The sequence below is a fragment of the Pinus tabuliformis genome, chromosome J, assembly GCF_031772625.1.
Source record: "Pinus tabuliformis cultivar Carrire ecotype Pingquan chromosome J, CPIR1, whole genome shotgun sequence".
In the NCBI taxonomy this organism is placed as follows: domain Eukaryota; kingdom Viridiplantae; phylum Streptophyta; class Pinopsida; order Pinales; family Pinaceae; genus Pinus; species Pinus tabuliformis.
This window is the reverse complement of record NC_142295.1, coordinates 81,047,385-81,067,236: the sequence shown is the minus strand read 5'-3', so window position 1 is coordinate 81,067,236 and position 19,852 is coordinate 81,047,385. Positions and strand designations below refer to the sequence as shown.

Sequence of the window (19,852 nt, the reverse complement as noted above, 5' to 3'; positions counted from 1 at the left end):
TCTTTGTGTCGCCGAACTGGTTTTTCCGGCCTTTTTCCGGCTTGACGGTTTTGGGGCAACTCCTGTTCCTGTCTTAACTCCTTCCTCGTCCTTCCTTCCTACTCTCGGCCTAGTTAGGTGTTTTCCTTAATTGGGTTTTTATGTCTCTAGAACCTCTCGTACACTATAGTACTGCCAGCAACTCCTTCCTTTTGACTATTTTTGGCCTGTTTCTCATATCCTTTCTACTTTCTATATTCTCCTGGATTTGTTGTCAGACTTTTTATCCCCTCGTTTTGGATGAGTTGTACTTTGGGATGTCGACTGTATCCCGAGGCGGCTTGAAAATCTAGACTTTTTGAAATATCTGTCCTTTTCCCTGATGTTTCATTTACTCCTTATCCGGTTTTCCTGGTGAATTGGAGGTTTCCCACTAGCTGATGTGATGGACTTGCTCCACGCGGAGTCTGACTCAACTGATTTGGTTAAAGCTGCCATGGAGGCAGAAGCTATTCATTTTGGAACGATCAAGTCGTCCTGCTGGCATTCCAAGCTGGCAGACCACCTCCAGAGTTCTCTACAGGTTCCCGATCAGGATACTGCTTCCCCCTCTGTCTCCCGCCGGAAAACAAACCAGCGTCCTGCCAAGATCACTCCATCCCCGGCCGCAGTCTGTTTAGACGGGATCAAGCTGAAGGACCGTATAGAAAGTTTGCAGTCCCGTGCCCTTATCGGGAAATGGCATTTTCCCGAAATGAACAACGCCCAGGTTAGAAAATGGCTGGGTACAAAATGGCGGTCTCTCATTGGGTATACCCCTACCATTGTCCGTTTAATGAAAGACTGGTACAGCTTTCATTTTTTGAAAGTGAAGGACCTCTATACTGTTTGGAAACTTCCGTGGGTATATGGACGGAGCTTTCTCGCTCTCCATAGATGGTATATAGGCTTTGATCCGCTTAGGAATACCCCCCAAAACAATTACATCTGGGTGAAGTTACCAGCTCTCCCGATTGAACTGTGGAATAGAGAATCTTTAACAAGTATTGGAAATGCTATCGAGAAGTTCGTCTTCGTCGACCCTGGGTGCCTGGGTGCAAAAGATAAAAGGGTCGCCTGGATCCTGGTAGAGAAAGATTATAGGGGGGGCTTTCCGGAGCACCTTGATTTGTCCTGGGGAACTTTATCGACCTGCCAAAGACTCGACTACTGGGGAGTCCCCTTCAGGTGCTCCCTCTGTCATAAAACGGGACACCTCAAGCATAATTGTCCGCGGCAGACAAAGGAAAAGATGAGACAAAAGAACCACAGGGTGGTCCAGGAATACCGGGAAAAGGTTTCACAGATTGGATCCGATGATGAAGAAATGCTTTCTTTTAACATGCATTCCCCTATTGCAAAGATTTCCCCGACCCTTCCTCGCCATGTTTCCTCCTCCCCGTTCCAGCCGGGGGAGTCCTTCTTTCGGCCTTTCTTATCCCCCAGGACTCATAAATCTTCCTCCTTTCACATACAGAGATCGAATTCGATGGGGCTTTTATCCTCCTCAGATGTAAACGTCATCTACTCTCATCCGCCGCCCCCTGAACCGACTTCGGATATCCCCATCTTATCGCCTCCCCCCATCCCGAAGGAAAATTTAAATTTTATCAATATCCCGTCGTCCTCTTCTTCTCCCTCCCGCTCGGGCCACGCTCCTCATATTCTATCCCCACCTTTCATCGCTCACCATTCCTCGATCATTTCCCAGAAATCCTCTAAAGGGAAGGCCCCCTTGATCTCGACTTCTCCCCCGCCATCTCCTATCCCATCCCCGACAAACTCACTGGACAATGATCTGGATTTGCTCTTACAGAGGGAGTCTCTTCATCTGATGCCTCTTACCATTGATAAACCTCGAATGCCAACCTCCCCCACCATAAGCCCCAATTCGGCGAATAATATCACTGTCCGCCGAAAAAACAACAGGGGAAGTAGGCATTTCAGGGGGAGAAAGGGCATTTCAAACTTAAACTTCATGGATTCCTCCTTGGTTGACATCCCTATTGTGAATCTTCCTAAACTCGGGCCTCTTAGAGCATGCTTGCCCGAAAAGAATGCAAGATGATGAACATTCTTTCTTTCAATATAAGGGGTCTTGGAGCTGACCCGAAATTTCTTGCTCTAAAAGATTTATTTATGTCTTCCTCTTACAGGATGATCTTAATTCAGGAGACCATGCACGATAGACAGGACTCTATCTCTTTTTTTAGGCGCATGCTGCCAACCTGGTATATGGCAGCTACTGAAGCGACTGGCCTCTCGGGAGGCTTGGCAGTATTATGGGACCCGAAATGGATTTCTGCATCCACTTTCCGATGCCTAGGAGGAATTCTGGTTATTGCAAAACAGAGGGGTTGTGCAGAATGTTTCCACATTTTGAATGTATATGCTCCCTATAAAGAGAGAGCAACATACTGGAATGGTTTCCTTTCATCAGGCATTATGGAGATCGAGTCGCTTATCATAGCAAGTGATGTTAACTGTACCATGGGACCTGATGAGGTTTGGGGCAGGGGGAAAAAGGTTGACTTGATTGGTGAGAATATTCGAGAGGCAATGTTACAATATAACCTTGTTGATGTGTGCCCAAAATCTATATCTCCAACTTGGGACAACGGAAGGTCGGGAGAAGCTTACATAGCAAAAAGATTGGACAGGTTTATTATGCATGAAAATCTGATTGAAAAATATGGGACCCCGAGCTCCTTCATACTCCCTGTTTTTATTTCGGATCACCATCCGATTTCTCTTAAATTAAATGAACAGCAACCGGGGACGAGCTATCCCTTCAAATTCAATAGAACATGGCTTGAGGATGAAGCCTTCAATAACATGATCCGCGAATTGTGGCATGCCATCGACGTAAATTCTAGGAGCTCCCTGTCGGAAAAATTGATTGATAAGATGAATCATCTCAGGACAAAAGTCAAAGAATGGCAGTATCAAAAAAAACAATCCAATCGTCGGGAATTACAAGAAACCAAAAATGAACAAGAATGCATAGCAAAAAGTATGTCATCCCTCCCCCTATCATGAAGCATGCGGGCTCGATTGTGGGAACTAGAGAAAAAAAAAACAGCAGCTGCTATGCATTGAAGAAAGGACTTGGCGCTTAAACAGTCGTGCAACTTGGCTTATGGAAGGTGACAAAAACACGAAGTTTTTCCACCGTTTCGCAAACAAAAGGAGAGCTACTAATGCTATATGGAACATCAAATGCGAGGATGGCAGTACTATGCACTCACAGGACATATCCAAAGAAGCAGTAAAGCATTTTAAATCGGCATATAAAAAGGAGGACACCAGAGAGATATCCGACATCAAGTGGGGTATTGAACTTTTTCCTGTGATGTTTGATGAAGAAGATAACGAAAGAATTTTTGCAGCTGTAACGGAGGATGAATTATTAACTGTCTTGAAGTCCTTCAAAAAAGACAAGTGCCCTGGTCCTGACAGTTGGACCATTGATATTTTCATCTATTTCTTTGACATGATGAAAGATGAAATTTTAGGAATGGTGGAAGAAACAAGGAAAAAGGGCAAGATTAATCATATCTTTACTTCTACCTACATAGCTTTGATCCCAAAAAAAAGGGACTCCCAATATTTTGCTGATTACAGACCTATATCTTTATGCAACACTTTATACAAAATCATCTCAAAATTAATTGCTGAAAGAATCCGTGGAAAGCTTTCTAGATATATCTCAAAAGAACAACATGGTTTTCTGAATGGCAGGGATATTATAGACGTGGTTGCTATAGCTCAAGAAGCCCTACACTCCATGCACACAAAAAAGCTAGCAGCAGCCATCCTTAAAATAGATCTCAGGAAAGCCTACAATTGCATAGATTGGAGCTACTTGAGATGTCTTCTCATAAAGATCGAACTAAACGAACTATGTACTAGATGGATAATGGCATGCGTGGAAGGTGTGAACTTTGCCATTCTCATTAATGGAAGCCCAACTACTTTCTTCTCGGCTGAAAGAGGGCTTCGACAAGGCTGCTCCCTGTCTCCCTTGTTATTCATATTGGTTATGGATACTCTAAGTCTTCACCTAAAAAAAGCTATGGACATGGGGAGCATTGGCCCGCTTGATGTTTCCAGGGGATGCCTTATTTCTCATAACCTTTTCGTAGACGATATCCTTCTCTTTGCTATGCTCTGTCGACAATATTGGAACATTCTGCACGAGCTTTTAGGCTCCTTCCAAAAAGCAACAGGTTTATGCATAAATGAAGGAAAATCTTTTTTTCATTATGGAAATGTCGATTTGAATGATATGGAATACATTTCTCAGTTGTTCAGGATTCAGGCTGTTCCTATAAAGGAGGGTATGAAATATCTTGGTTTCAATCTTAAGCCCTTGGCATATTCCATATCCGACTAGACATGGATCACCAATAAATTTTATAAGCTGATTTCGGGATGGGAATATAGATGCCTATCTTTGGCGGGCAGATTGATCCTTTCCCAAGCTGTGCTTACTCAATTATCAGTCTATTGGGCTCAATTATATTATTTACCTTCAGCAATCATAAACAGATTAAACAGTTTGATGGCCAGTTTTATCTGAGGAGGGAATAAAGAAAAGAGAAAATATCATCTCACAAATCTAAAAAACTTAACCCTCCCAAAGAAAATGGGGGGGGGGGGGGGTGGGGCATCATGCACCTTCGATGTTTCGGTATGGCCCTTCTTGTCAAATCTTTGTGGAGAGCTGTCTTTGGGAACAATCTTTGGAGCACTGCAATGATAGCAAAGTATCTCGGGAACAAAGACATTTCATATTGGTACAGGATCAGATGTTTTGGAAGAAACCAAGGATCGGCCATATGGAGAAGTTTTAAAAAGGAATCTCAATTCTTCTTGAAGAGACTGATATGGAAATTACAATCTGGCAATAGCATATTAATTGGTTTCGATCCTATCTTCGAGAGTACAGACAGACTCCCCTTTCCCTCAACAACTCCTCACGTTCCTTCATCAGAAAGGCTTGTTCTATTGGGCACAGTTAATACATGGATGGCAGGGATCCATTCCTACTTGGAAATCAGCAATTGAGTTGGGGCTGGATGCTTCTCTAACTGATATATGGAATAAGATAATTTGGGACATGAAACTTGCGGGTTTTTTCAAATCAGAAGAGAATGATAGCATTGTCCTACAGATAAAGGATGGAAAGTCAAATGTTCTGGTAAAAGATATTTATCTCTCCATGATAGAAAATCACATGGATGCCTCCCGTGGAATTTTCCCCGTGACCTTCTGGAAAACTGGTGTTCCTCTCAAGATCACATTATTTGCATGCCTAGTTTTTCATGATAGAAACCTCACTTGGACTAATTCGCAAAAAAGAAACTGGCAAGGGCCAGCGATTTGTTCTATTTGTTTTGCTGATACAGAAGACAATTATCATATGTTTCTAAAATGTCATATCACCTGGAATCTTTGGAACCGGCTGGCGTCTCATTTCGGCTTTGCTGTCTTCTCTCCCCCCTCCATAACGGATGCCTTTAAATGGTGGAGCTCCCAGAAAATCGAATGGAGATTTATTCCACTTTTAGTTTTCTGGTTTGTCTGGAAATGGAGAAACAAAAAAAAAATTGAAAATGGAAGGGAGGACTTTGGACTCATATATGATAAAATTATTCCTTTTTATTCAACTATCCTTCCGGTTTCTCATCCCCATCCAAAATATCAGCATATTACAGCATCAAACAATCTCTCCATTCCTCGGGCACACTTCGATGGTGCATCAAAGAACGGCGTATGTGGCTGCGGAGTATATATACACATAGCAAAGGATCTGCATTACTATATCTACTGGAATGGTGCACTGGGAACGAACAACCGAGCTGAGGCAATGGCCCTCCATGGACTTCTCATCTTCTGCACCTTTTTGGGAATTAGCTCAATACAGATTTATGAGGACTCTAAAGTCATTATAGAGCATGTTACTGGAAAACTTTCTATAAATAGTGACTCTCTTATGGGATAGATGAACAGAATTGCTGTTCTCTGGAATCCATCTCGCTTCCCTATAACACACATCAAGCGCCTGCAAAATTTGGAGGCAGATGAACTTTCTAAAAAAGGTTTGCAATCCTCTCCAGGTATGTGGCACCTGAGCATTTCTGTGGATTTCATTACATACTGCCCACATCCCTTCAAAATGCCCGGCATATAGTGTCGATACATCTGGTATGTTCTTTTTTGTTTTTGCCTCCAATCTGAATTTCCTGTCAAAAGGAACTATCTCTCTACTTTTTCTACTGTCTTAGAATATTTATGGGATTCCAAAAACAGTTTTGTCCAGTATTTTTTTGTATCTCTCTATGTTGCTATCTCGCTGAAATGTCTCAGCTGGTCTGTCTATATACTCAAATCTCAGTATGTACCGAAATTTTTTGACTTATATAATTCAATATATACAGCTTTTTTCCTGAAAAAAAAAAATGTTCTTGGTTGTCTTCTATTGTATTTGAATTACTGTTTTCTCTACAAGTGCTTACTTTAATTGGAAGATTGAATTTATTTGAAAAGTGATTGCTAATTTAAGAAGAATTGGAATAAGTGATTTTACAAAGCATAGAACACTAGAAAATTAACAGATAAATTTTCCACGAAGCCAAGTTTTGTAACTACGCAATTTATAGTGCCTTCAAGCATTTCCACTTCTAATAATTAGCTCTAGAAAGTGCTTGTAGGTCTACCAATCAGTTTTTCTCACAAAAATTTAAGAGGTGAAAAATGGCCTTGTTGAAATATTACATAATATAGGACAATCTAAAGGTGAAAAAGATGCAGCTCACAGCCACCATATTCCCTTCATCGGTCTATATATATATATATATATATATATATCAAAATGAGGATGACTTGGATGGGTGAAGCGCTTGGAATGATCAATTTATTTTGAGGCAGCAACTGATAACTTCCAAAGGGTAATGTGTGAGGATGCTGTGGGTTTACTTTCAGAAACTGGTGCCTTGGATAACAGATCATAAATGGACACTGGAAACTCTCAAAGATGCTTCCTTAAATGGAGGTATTGAGCACCCATCACCTTTCAAGAGGTGGTATACCATGTCACATATGGCAAATCCCACACCATTTCAACATCCACTGTTTCATGGAAGGAAAAATACCACTATTGGGTGAAATGAAGTAACAAAACATACATATAAAAATCAGCTTGTATGAAACAGCATATAGAACCACTGAAATATAAAGCATAGCATGTTAAAAAATAAAAGATACAAAAAGGATGGCAGGTGCGAGGGGCCTTATTTCTTGCCCAGAGAAAGCCTAGAACATAGTTTTGCATGCAGCCTTGGCCACATGAAAACTTCCAGGCAAAAGCATACGCCCTGCTCCAAGGTTTGTCATTGGCACATCAAAGTTGTTGGTATTTGGGGATTCCATAATTATCATCAGGCATATGATTCATGGTAAAACTCCAAAGAACAATAAGATGGTTCACGTTCTCTTTCGAATTAGGACCCTCAAAGGACATTTTGAATCGCTGCATGATTCAATGTCCTACGTGCCAACAACAAAAAGATGGAGACACAAGCCAATCTTGGCACATATAAAAAATTGGGGCAATTAATAATTTATGGACATGAGCATTATCAAGACATTCCATAGACACGTGTTTTGATCAGTGTTTTAAAAATCGGCCACTCTGAACCAATAACCGGTCAAACCGGCCGGTTAGCTAGCTCACCGGGTCAAACCGGCAGAAAAACCCGGTTTGACCCTCCATTTCGCGAAAAAAGTGGACAAACCGGTCCTAACTGGCCGGTTTAGGATGTAACTGGCCGGTATTTTTCCAAGGCAACTATAAACCCCACAGAATGCATTTTTGTGAGTTTTGAAGCTGTTTTGAGGGAATTTTGGGGTTGTTTTCCCCCAAAAATAGTCCCTCCAAGAAAAACATGCCTACCCTCTCATTTTCCTGACATATCTCAACCCTAACAATGTTGGCAATTAATGGTAATGTTAAATTCTTAAAGTAAAAGGATGAAAATGACTCAGGATGTTTGAGAGTGGTTTCGACCTCATTGGATTTCATATGGAGAGACTAGAATTTTAGATTTCACTCAAAATTCAGCAGAGTTAACAGTTTTCAGGATTTCATGGTTTTTGGGTTTGCAATGTTTCCATTTGATTCTATCATGCGTGAGGGTATGAGATTGGCATTTGATCAAGAGCATGAAGCCCTTTAAAAACCTTGATCGTGGTGGCATTGATTGTTGAACTTTGTTGATGTTAGTGGTATTGGTTGTTGAACTCCTCTACCATGCCCTTAACAAGAATGCACCCTTCACTCAAAGGAAAACCACTGGTTAGGCATGCTAATCTTTCTCTACCACATTATAAGGTTGAGGACATGAACTCTTCACTCAAAACAGAATCATTGGTTAGGCATGTTAAACCTTTTCAATTTCTATCATGTTATAAGTTTGAGCAATCCAAGTCTGAAAACTTTGAGCTAGATGATGTTTATGTATCTCTTGTTGATGATGTTTATGTATTTCTAATAGCGTTGAATCAACGAAGAGTTTCATGAGTGACCATGTTGATCAGTGATTTGTAGTTTTGATGTCTATTTTTGCTACTACTACTAAAGTTGTAGAGGAGTTTAGGAGTCCTCAAACTCAGAGCCATATTATTTGTGTAGCTCATGTTGATGATCTCTTGTCTAGTAGTGGTGATGAGTTTGATCATGATGAGGAGTGATCATGGTGTTGATCACTGATATGTAGACTTGTAGTAGTTCAGTGACCCCATAGCTTAGAGCATTGTTTTCGGACTCTAGAGGTCATTTAGAGCCTCATTGATTATGTATTTTGTTGCGAATATGTATTGCACTCGATGCCATTTTGATATATTCACCTTTACATGGTATATAGATGAGAAAACCTTGCATATTTGTTTCTATTGGCTTGGAATCATGGTTTCAAATCTTAAAAATAGTTTTTTTCATTTAAAAATAATTATTTAATGTATTTTTTTTTAAACCAGTTCGTTTAGACCTGACCAGCCCCGGTTCAACCGGTTCATGAGGTGGACCGGTCCGGTCACCCGTTCCGGTTTTTAAAACATTGGTTTTGGTCACATTGGGACTTTTATGGTCTAGTAGGAAGAAGAATACTTTGCTTAATCTCCCCTCAGAGGCAGGACACTGGTTGTCTCTTTCACTGCACTTGTCCCTGATCACTTTGGTCAGAGTTGTTATCTTATAATAAATTTTTCTAGTTTTTGTTAAAAAAAAATAATAAGTATAAAAGATACTAGCCCCGAGCAGCTCAATTGGTAATGGCCGTGAAAATGAAGTATTATCTTCCAAGAGGTTCCAAGTTCAAATCCCCCGAGTTTATCTGTGGGCCACATGCTGGGGGTGGTGTGGTTCACCTAGAGGTTATAATGGTAGCAGTTGGAATCGACCCCATGTCACACAAGAACGAGACTGGCCCCGTTGCAGATTCCTCTAATTACAAAAAAATAAGTATAAAAGATACTAAAATGGTAGGTAGTTGATACAAATTTTGTTTATTCATCAAGTTTCAATAGCAAAACAAAATCCCAGTCTAGCAAATAGTGTAAGCCAATGCCAAGATATATGCCTATAGTCATGTCTTTACCTTCTGGTTGTTTTGTTTTCTGGTTCTAGTATCGGCATTGAAAAACTTACTGTCCAGTTGAACAATAAGTTGAGCCATCCACCCAACACAACATATTTGCTATATTCCTATAGACAGTATACATAAAATTGCCTTCAATTCAATTTTTTTATTTCTTTTAGATGCCATTTCTTCTTTTGGCCAAAAAAATGTTATACCTTGTTCAATTTATTTGGCAATGATCTGCATGGATAAACTTGCTCATTCTGTTAACTTACATAATTACATTAATTGGAAAACGGCTAAGGTACTATGCAATAACCCGGATATCCAAACCTGTCTACATTTTTACCTAATCTGGGAACAGTGGCACTTCTTAGTGTTGTATGGTGTTTAAGTCAGCAAGTTTCACTTGAAACAGAACTCCATGTCAATAACTGCATACACTCCAGAGGCAAAATGAACAAGTGACCTGAACTTTTGTATCGGCAAGTCCATTATGGTAACTTGACTATCTATAGATGCAGAAGGGCATATGATGGGAGTTTTGCCAGCATTCAGCTGACTTCATTTGTTAAAACTACAGATTCTTAACACATTCACATCAGTAGGTGATCCCTTGAGTTTGCTAAAATAACCTGGTCATGTATCTGCATTTAGAATAGAAGTTTCATATAAAATATCACAAGTGTACAACAGAAGGCACTGCCAGCATTCAGCTGAGTTCATTTGTTGACACTATCTAGTATCTATAGATGCAGAAGGGCATATGATGGGAGTTTTGCCAGCATTCAGCTGACTTCATTTGTTAAAACTACAGATTCTTAACACATTCACATCAGTAGGTGATCCCTTGAGTTTGCTAAAATACCCTGGTCATGTATCTGCATTTAGAATAGAAGTTTCATTTGTAATACCAGAAGTGTACAGCCGAAGGCACAGCTTAGCACACTGAATCGTGAAGAATCGCAATGTTTTCATCATGATAACTTTTTCAGCAGGAAAAAATCACTGAATTTTGACACCCAAAAAAATCACAATTTTTCAGAAACATCGTGAAAAATTTGCACAAGGGGCGATTTAGGCCTAGTTTTAAAAACCGGTCCAGTCAAACCGAAAATCGGTCAAACCAGTTGGTTAGCTCTCTAGATATCAAACCGGCCCAACAAATCTGATTGGTTGGTTAGTCAGAACCAAATGGATACCAAATCGGCCGGTTTTGTACCTGACCAGCCGATTTTTGTAAAAAACTGGTCGGCTAGAAAGCCACATGGTTCGGCATGTTGATGGAACTCCCAGGTGGTTTTTGGAGGTGGTTTTTAGCAAACCATGGTAGATTCCATTCTAAATCTGGCCCCCTAAGCTTATAAAAAGGATGCCTAAGCTCCTATTTGCCTCACACATTTGATTTCTAGTGTTTGTGTGCATATGAGAGCTTGGACAGTTCTACAACAACATTGAGTTTTGGAGCAACAACAACAAGTTTGGAGGTTCTTTGTCATCTTGGAGCTAGTTTGGAGTTGTCTAGTAGAGTTGGGGGTGTTGATCCCAATGCAGATCTGGTAGTTGAACCAAGAGCTGAAGGAAGTGAACCAACAAGACCAAGCATGGCACATGGTGACTTGTGAGGGAAGCAATAGTCGTGCAGCTCGGCGAACTCATGCTTCTAGTTCTGCTAGGCCTAGTGATGTTGCTCATGCTACTACTAGTACTACTATTGAGGCTGGAGAGGAGTTTGAGGAGTCCTCAAACTCTGAGCTAGATGATGTTTATGTAGCTCCTGGTGATGATCCCATGTGTAGTAGTGGTGATGAGTTTGATGAGTGATCATGTTGATCAGTGATTTGTAGTAGGCTAGTGGCCTAGTAGCTTGAGTTGTAGCATTGTTTTTGGACTCAGGAGGCCATTTAGAGCCTCGTTGTAGCATTGTTTTGGGACTCTAGAGGCCATTTAAAGCCTCATTGGTTATGTATTTTGTCAATGATATCATTGATATGTATTGCACTCAGTGCCATTTTGATATGTGCAACCTTGCATGGTATACAGATGAGAAGACTTTCCATATTTTATCTCTAATGGTTTGGAATCACGGTTTGTAATCTTAAAAATGTTTTTTTCCGAGTTTAGGCTTTTGTGATCAATATCTAGATTATAAAAATAAAAATAAAGAATTGGTACTAATCACATCAAAAAATATTTGCCGACGCGTTTCGAACCAACCAGTGTGGTTCATCATCAGGACAAGATGAAGAATTAGATCGTGGCAGTGGGTTAAATAGATAGACAGACCATTCCAACGGCTATAAAGAAACAGCTATAAGGAAATGGCTACTTTTGACTGGGTCAAAAAATAGGTAAAGAATTAATTTTTCATAATTTAAATTAAGTCAGACATATATAACTAAATATTAATATTATTTTTCTTTTGACTAAACTAAGAAAAAATAATCTTCAAACTGTAATATAAATGAATAAATATATATATATAAATATATAAATTATAATCATAGATTCAAAATATATATATATATATATTAAATCATAAAAGAAAATTAATTTTCTCCTAATTCTTAGTCTAGTCAAAAGTTAATTTTGAATCTATATATATATATATATATATATATATATATATTACAATTTGAAGATTAATTTTTCTTAGTTTAGTCAAAAGAAAATAGTATTAATAGATATATATGTTTGACTTAATTTAAATTATGAAAAATTAATTCTTCACCTATTTTTTGACCCAGTTAAAAGTAATCGTTTCCTTATAGTCGTTGGAATGGTTTGTCTCTCTATTTAACCCGTTGCCGTGATCTAATTCTTCATCTTGTCCCGATGATGAACCACAGTGGTTGGTTCGAAACGCATTAGCAAATATTTCTTGATGTGATTAGTACCGAGGAAAAAAAATAATAAATAAATAAAAATAAAAATAAAAAGTATAATATTTTTTCATTAAAATTAATTCTTTTATGTATTTTTTCCAATTATGGTTTACTGAATCCGGTTTGATCCGGTTCGAATCACTATTAGGTAAACAGTCGGTTTGAAACCCAGTTCCAGTTTTTAAAACTATATCATTTAGGTCAATTTTTCACTTTTTTTTTCCTCATTTTACAAAGAGCAAGCGGCATTTGGAGAACAGAGGAGGAGGAGAAGAGGGGTCCTTGAGCCAAGGAGGAGGAGAACACCATTTCTTTTGGCCATCACCGTGATTTTTTTGAGTGGGGATCAATTTCCTGCAATCGTGGGCACACTTACAGGTATGGGCATCAATTTCTGCCCTTTTCTTTTGTTATTTTCATATTTTTCTTGGGGTTTCATTTACCCGTTTGTTTTTCATCATTATGCTAGGACGATAGTGTTTTTTTGCCATTATTGATTTATTGAGTGGAGACAATTTCCCAACCAGTTGCCAACTTCCCACAGCCACTGGTGTATTTGGCAATTTGCAGATATATACACGGTTATTCTTTATTTTTACAAATTTTTTATAGGGTTTGCATGCCTATCAATTTTCCTTCCTTTTCCTTGATTTTTTTTGGACTGTAGTAGTTCTACCACTCGTGTAAATTTTAGATTTGCTTTTTAATGCAATTTTTTTGTGTTTTGATTTTTAAAATGTTTACTTTTACTTGTTCAATTTTTTTTGTGCCCTAGGTTCAATCATTACATTGAAGACTAAAAATGCTAAGAAATTTGGACCCTGAGTGAAAATATGGCACCCAAACGGGGGTTCAATAGACAAAATTTGAATTGCAAGTTACGTGGGAAGCATATGACAGGGGGAATCTCCCAAATGGAATTCCACCTTGCACAAATTTTGGGACATGATATATGAGTTTGCCCAAATGCAAGTAATCATTTGTATTGCCATCAAAGCACTGCAAGATAAGGAGGCAACCAAACAGAACAAGGCAATTGTGACAAGTCAAGTTGCAAGGGGAGGAGTGGGGAGAAGTGAGAGTGATTCTTCAGCATCACCTTTCACAATGGCCAGCCCCTAATCTACCTCATCACTTTTTGTTCCTAGAACCACACCTAGTGCATAAAAGAAGGGAGAAGGAAGAAGCTAACAAGCTAGTGGGTAGGTGTTTTCTATGGAATGACATTTCTCTTAGCATTGCCAAGAACAATCCATTCTACCAGCCTATGTTTGATGTTGTTGCTATTGTTGGCCCAAGGTACAAAGCCCCTTTCTATCATGAGTTGAAACTTGAGAGGATCTATTATTCAAAATGAGAAGGTCGATCACACCACTAGATTGGAGGAGTCTGAAGCATCATGGGGTCACAAAGGATACACAATAAGCCAGATCATTATATTGATCAAAAGGGTGTTGAAAATAGTAGCGAGAAAGGTCCTTTTACTTGTGCCTCAGTCAAAGAGACCAAGAAGCGGTTTTCGTTAGCATGCACAAGTTCTTAATATTTAGGACAAATTCCTATAAGTTATGACAGTTCATGAAGCAGTTCGACTGATGCGCTAGAGTGGAAGACTCAATTGTTGTCTCCTAGTACGAGTTAGTTTTGGAAATTGACATGTGTGAGTCTCAAGTTCTAAATTGAGGCAACATGAATTACATGAGTCAGTTAGACTCAGTTAACTCATCAAACACTAGTTCAATTTCCAGAAATAAAACTTGCCAAATTTAGCCTATACAAAAAGGTTATAAGGAGGACGAAGACACAAAATTGATCATTGTTTTGTGAGCATGAGTTGGGAAGGCAAGGCAATAGAGAGCACAAGTTTGTGTGTGTGTGAGCTTGTGAGAGGAAGAGTGTGTAAGAGAACTTTCTACACAAATTGGTAGAGGTTATTTTCTCTTGGGAATTGCGCTAGGAATTAGGAGGTAATTCCTAATTAATAAGAGCAGCCTATGCGCATAGATTGAGGTCGAATGTGCTAGGAAATAGGGCTCCAAAAGTGCGCAAAGAATAAGAGAAGCAGATGAGGGGTCTTGCAAGGAGTGTTTCAACTTAGTTCAAGCAAAGAAAACTAGATTGGTTTCTATTGAAACAAGTTGTATTATAAGAAGGGGAGGCTGGAGCGGGAGGGGTAATATTTAGCCCAAAGGAAGAAATTGAGACACAAATTACTTGGGGATTAGGCAGAGCTACCAATAACCAAGCAGAGACTCTCGCTCTTTAGCAAGGTTTAGAGGTGGCAATTGCTAAAAAGATCTCGCATTTGGCAGTTTACGAGGATTCCATGTTGGTAATCCAACAAATTATCAAAGCAAACGACTCTTCAGAAAATGATCTTTCTCCAATGATTATCAAACTCCAGAGGCAATCCCAAAAGTTTGAAAATTGAGTTTTATTACATAAAGAAGCAACACAAAAAGAGGCAGATTCATTGGCTAACAAGGGTGCAACCCTCAATCAAGGTGCATAAATAATGGATTATGGTTCCCCATCTATAGTAGATATTCCATGAAACAAGGAAAAAATTTAAATGGGGATTTAATACCGCCCTCCCATCAGCAATTGGAGAACAAGCGTCCTCAAAGTAAGGCTTGGCAGGGAGATGATGGTTCGCATATTGTTAATTTTAGATAATAATGGTATGTTCTATGCTTTACAGCAATTTACTTCAATTTTTTGTATTAGCCCAATATCAATTTCCAAATTAGCAATCACATAAACATTGATACTAAATGCAAATAGAACATAAACAATAAGCAGAAGACAAGCCAAGACAAGAGGACACAATATTTGGCGGATGCTGGGGAAACCTTTGATCAAATCTTCTTATTATTCTTCCAAAGTTCAGCAGAGAGAGTACATCATACAAAATTTACTTGCCTAATCACTATCAAAATAGTCCAGCCAAGTAGCAGCCAACGAGATGCCCTAACCAGAAATTCAACGCTGGTCAAACCAACAGAAAATCTCCTCCAAATGAGCTCAGTCAAACCCAATCAACTCCGCCTCCAAAGACAGCGAAAATCAACCCAAAACAGTCCTGAAATTCTCGGTCAAACTTGGTCAACGCTGACTTCAATGTTACCAGGACAGGGCTTACCTAGACAGAACACAGGGAGGGTTGGTTCCTATAACACTGGATGCAATGACAAAGCTTACATACGTCGATTCATCATGTGAGGAGCACAGGCAAATCGAGTGAAGTTGAGGAACTAGATGCATGAGTCAATCCAGAGCCAGTCTTACGCCAAGGGCGAGAGCCATAAGACAGAAGCCTAAGCCCACCAAACCTTTCTACTTTTGACAGGAATAAGCCTTGACTCGAGAAACAGTAGAGTCGACAATGCGGTCAACGCAGGTCAACTTGCTCCAAATTCCTCCGTTTTCATGCCAAAAGATGTGACCTCAAAAGATCGGATTATCTGCCTGAAAATCATAGTCAAAGGAGGTGATTTGACCCTCGGTCAACACTGGTCAACGTCCCTAGAAATAGCCCAAAACAATTCTGCGATTTTCTACCTGTAATTTTCGGTCAACCCAAGTCAACGTGAGAATAAGAAGAGTTGCTCCTTTGTTGTACAAACCAATAAGGAGAGGAGAGAGAAATATGTGTTGAGTGATGGTGTCCAAATGAGGAAAATCTCTCTCCTATTTATACACAACGTTGAGGGTAAAGAGACACATATGCTAGGCTTCATAAGCCTACATTTGACTAGAGCCGACCTTGACAATTTGTCCATAGAAGAAATAAATTCATAGTTCCATTTCTGCTTGTTAGAATGAGATGATCTTTAGATCAATCTTGCACCTCTCAGAAAGAGGAATCCAATAAAAATATCATCTCCATCATATGAGCTATCCAAGGTGGAGTTTGGCCCTAGTTGCCAATTTTAACACTCCCTCTCAACTAGGGAGAAATCCACCTACCAAACCATCTGTCAATCTGTACCATCTTTGTCATCCCTACTCTGCTCTACTCTGCTAAACCATGAAGAAATAATGAAGAAGAAATGATCGAGAGTGAGTCACAAGACCTTGCCACTCTCCACTGATCTAAAGTCAATCTCAATTGATCCTAGATCAATATCAAACATCCTAGCATGGGAGTACGGCAGTACACAATGTGTCCATCAGTAGTGATATGGTCCCTATCCTCATTTCCCAACTCATTAGTCAAATGAGAGGTACTTCCCATGAGCCCCGAAGTGCATGGGTAGGATGTATTGGCAGGAGAAGGTGAACCACTCATCCTGCTCATATGCCATAGGAGAGGGTGAAACACTCATCCTATGCATATATCAACCATCATGGGGTATCACAAAGGAAGGTGAACCACTCATCATATGCATATATCAACCATCATGGGGTATCACCACTCACCTTGTACACAACGCACCACTAGGGGAAGGTGAACCACTCACCCTGCACACAGCACACCATTAGGGGAAGGTGAACAACTCACCCTATGGTCGCTCATAGCTCCAAAAAGTACCCCAGCCCCCTCGAGCTCCTAAAGCTCAATATCCAACTCAAACGGGACCCTCATAAGAGGGTCTTTCCACGACTCCAAATCATTCACGGAAGGTTAAGAATTTGACCTTCCCCGAGGGCTTTGTAAGAATATATGTGACCTGTTCATCAGTCCCAATGTGATGGAGCCTCATTGCTCCCCGTTGTACCATATCCTGAATAAAGTGTTACCTAATATCAATATGCTTGGAGCGGTCATGAAAGACAGGATTCTTAGAAAGACGAATACCACTTTGGTTGTTGCAGTAGATCGCGGTGGTATCCAGCACATGCCCAAACAGCTCACTAAAGAGCTTCCTCAACCAAACAACTTCACAAGAGGCCATACTAGCAGCAATTTATTTGGCCTCGACAGTGCTCAAAGCAACTGATTTCTACTTCCTACTCATCCAGGATATCGAAGTAGAACCTAGTGAGAAGCAACATCCTGATGTGCTCTTACGATCCACCACACTGCCAGCCTAGTCAGCATTAGAATAACCATGGAGCCTCAAATTCCCGGCAATGGATCTCAACCCTTAGGTGATTGTGCCCCGGAGATATCTCAAGAGATTCTTGGCAGCAATCCAATGTATGTGATGAGGCTCGAAAATAAATTGACTTAATGTATTCACTGCAAAGCATGTGTCCGGACAGGATTTCACCAAGAACATCAGGGCACCCACGAGTTGACAATACTCAGAAAGATTTCCCAAATCAGGCCCAACAGCACTTTTGCATAGCTTCTTGAAGTTGAGTTCCATCGAATTAGTCTCGGACATACAATCCACCATCCCAAATCTTTCAAGTAGTTTCACAATGTATTTTCCTTGAGAAAGAAAAATCTCACTTGGCTTTTGCCAGACCTCCAAGCCTAGGAAGTAGTGCATCAATCCTAGGTCCATCTCAAATTTCGAAGCCAACTCCCTCTTACATTGATAAATAAGAGGGTCTGCACCTGTTAGAAAGAGATCGTCCACATAAAGTACCAAGATGAGAGGTCTATCATTTTCAACCTTGAAGTAAAGGTTTGGATCAGCTTCACTTCTTGTAAAACCGAGCATCATCAAATAGTTGTCGATCCTCTCATACCAAGCCCGGGGAGCTTGCTTCAACCCATAGAGGGCTTTCTTCAACCTACATACATGTGCCTTTCGATCTTGAACTTCGAACCCCTCGAGTTGTTCTACATAGACTTCCTCCTTAAGTGAACCATGCAAGAAGGCGGTCTTGACATCCATCTGATGTAAATTCCATCCTTGAGAAGCAGCAAGGGCAATGATCAAACGAATGGTGGTATATCAAGCAATTGGTGCAAATATCTCATCATAGTCCACACCTTCCTTTTAAGAGAAGCATCGAGCAACAAACCTAGCCTTGAACTTTCCAGTACTTCCATCAGCTCCATGCTTGATCTTGTAGAGCCATTTCGAGGTGACAACATATTTGTCCTTGGGTCTAGGGACCACATCCCAAACATCATTCTTCATAATCAACTCATACTCTTCGTTCATAGCATCCTTCCAAACTTGGTGCCTCACAGCTTCTTCGAATGTGCAAGGCTCAGTTTGAACAATGGTGCTCATGGCAACTAAGTACCCTTGGTACCTACTCGGCTTCTTACTTTCACGAAATGTCCCCTTTGGTGCAATATGTCACTCGACATCTTCAAGAGTGTCCCTGAGCCATGAGGGTTTCCTTTTTGAGGAGGGCTCATGAGGAGGTGGATCAATGGGATCCATCAGTCCTTCAACATCGGGCATCAACTCATCCTTCGGTTCTTCATGATTTCCTATATCTTCTTCTTTGTCCTTCCTTGGAATAAGGTCTCTAACCTTCCCAAGGGCGGCATCTTCATCGAAGGTGACATCATGACTTATTTCCACTTCTCTTTGACCAAGCACATAGATTTTATATGCCTTTGAAGTTTCACTATAGCCCACAAATGTTCCACTCTTCCCAGATGCATCAAATTTGCTACTCTTTTCTTTCGGCACATGAAAATACACGAGGCTACCAAAAATTTTAAAATGAGAATCAACAGGTTTCTTACCGGTGAAAACTTCTTCGGGAGTTTTGGAGTCCAATGCTTGATGAGGGCATCTATTTTGAACATACATGGCAGTGTTGGCAGCTTCTCCCCATAGGAACTTCAAAAGGCCTTGATCATGAAACATGGCATGAGTGGCTTCTATAATGGAACAATTCATCCTTTCAGCAACACCATTTTTCTCGGGAGTATATGCGGTAGTATTCTTCCTCTTAATGCCAGCTTCTCTACAATAGTCATTGAACTCATTTGATTCATATTAGATTCCATTATCTGTCCTCAATATTTTGATCTTCTTCCCTGTTTGATTTTCAACCAAGGCTTTGAAAGAGCGAAACCATTTGAACACTTCATCCTTCTTCTTCAAGAAATAAATCCAATCTTTGTGAGAGAAGTCATCCACAAAAATAGCATAATACAAATATCCTCCTAAGGATGTCACGGGCAACATACCAGATAGATCAAAATGAACCAATTGCAAAATGTCAGTAATCTTGCTATCACTTGAGGGGAATGGTCCCCTTGTATGTTTTCCTTCAGCACAACCCTGACAAACACCTTCATGTTCTACTTTAAATTCAGGCATACCTGTCACCATCTTCCTTGCATCGAGTAGAGCCTTATAATGAAGATGAGCAAACCTTCGATGCCATAATTCGGATTGAAGAGATGTGTCGCAAGACATAGCTCCTAGTGGACTTCCTCCA

The 19,852-nt window shown here is 40.1% G+C and overlaps 1 protein-coding gene across 2 annotated transcripts in view; it reads right to left on the bottom strand.

The window, feature by feature from the left end:
- The window catches only part of LOC149225609 (tRNA (guanine-N-7) methyltransferase), a 69,649-nt gene that overhangs the window by 29,456 nt on the left and 20,341 nt on the right, over positions 1 to 19,852 (bottom strand). The window contains exon 2 of one of the 2 annotated variants that reach the window (XM_089377202.1): positions 6,998 to 7,152. The exons of the other annotated variant lie outside the window; for it this stretch is intronic. Coding sequence (XP_089233328.1) covers positions 7,097 to 7,152 — 56 coding nt within the window. The 3' untranslated portion in view covers positions 6,998 to 7,096. Of the gene's footprint in view, positions 1 to 6,997; positions 7,153 to 19,852 lie in introns of those variants that run through there. 2 annotated transcript variants of the gene reach the window in all.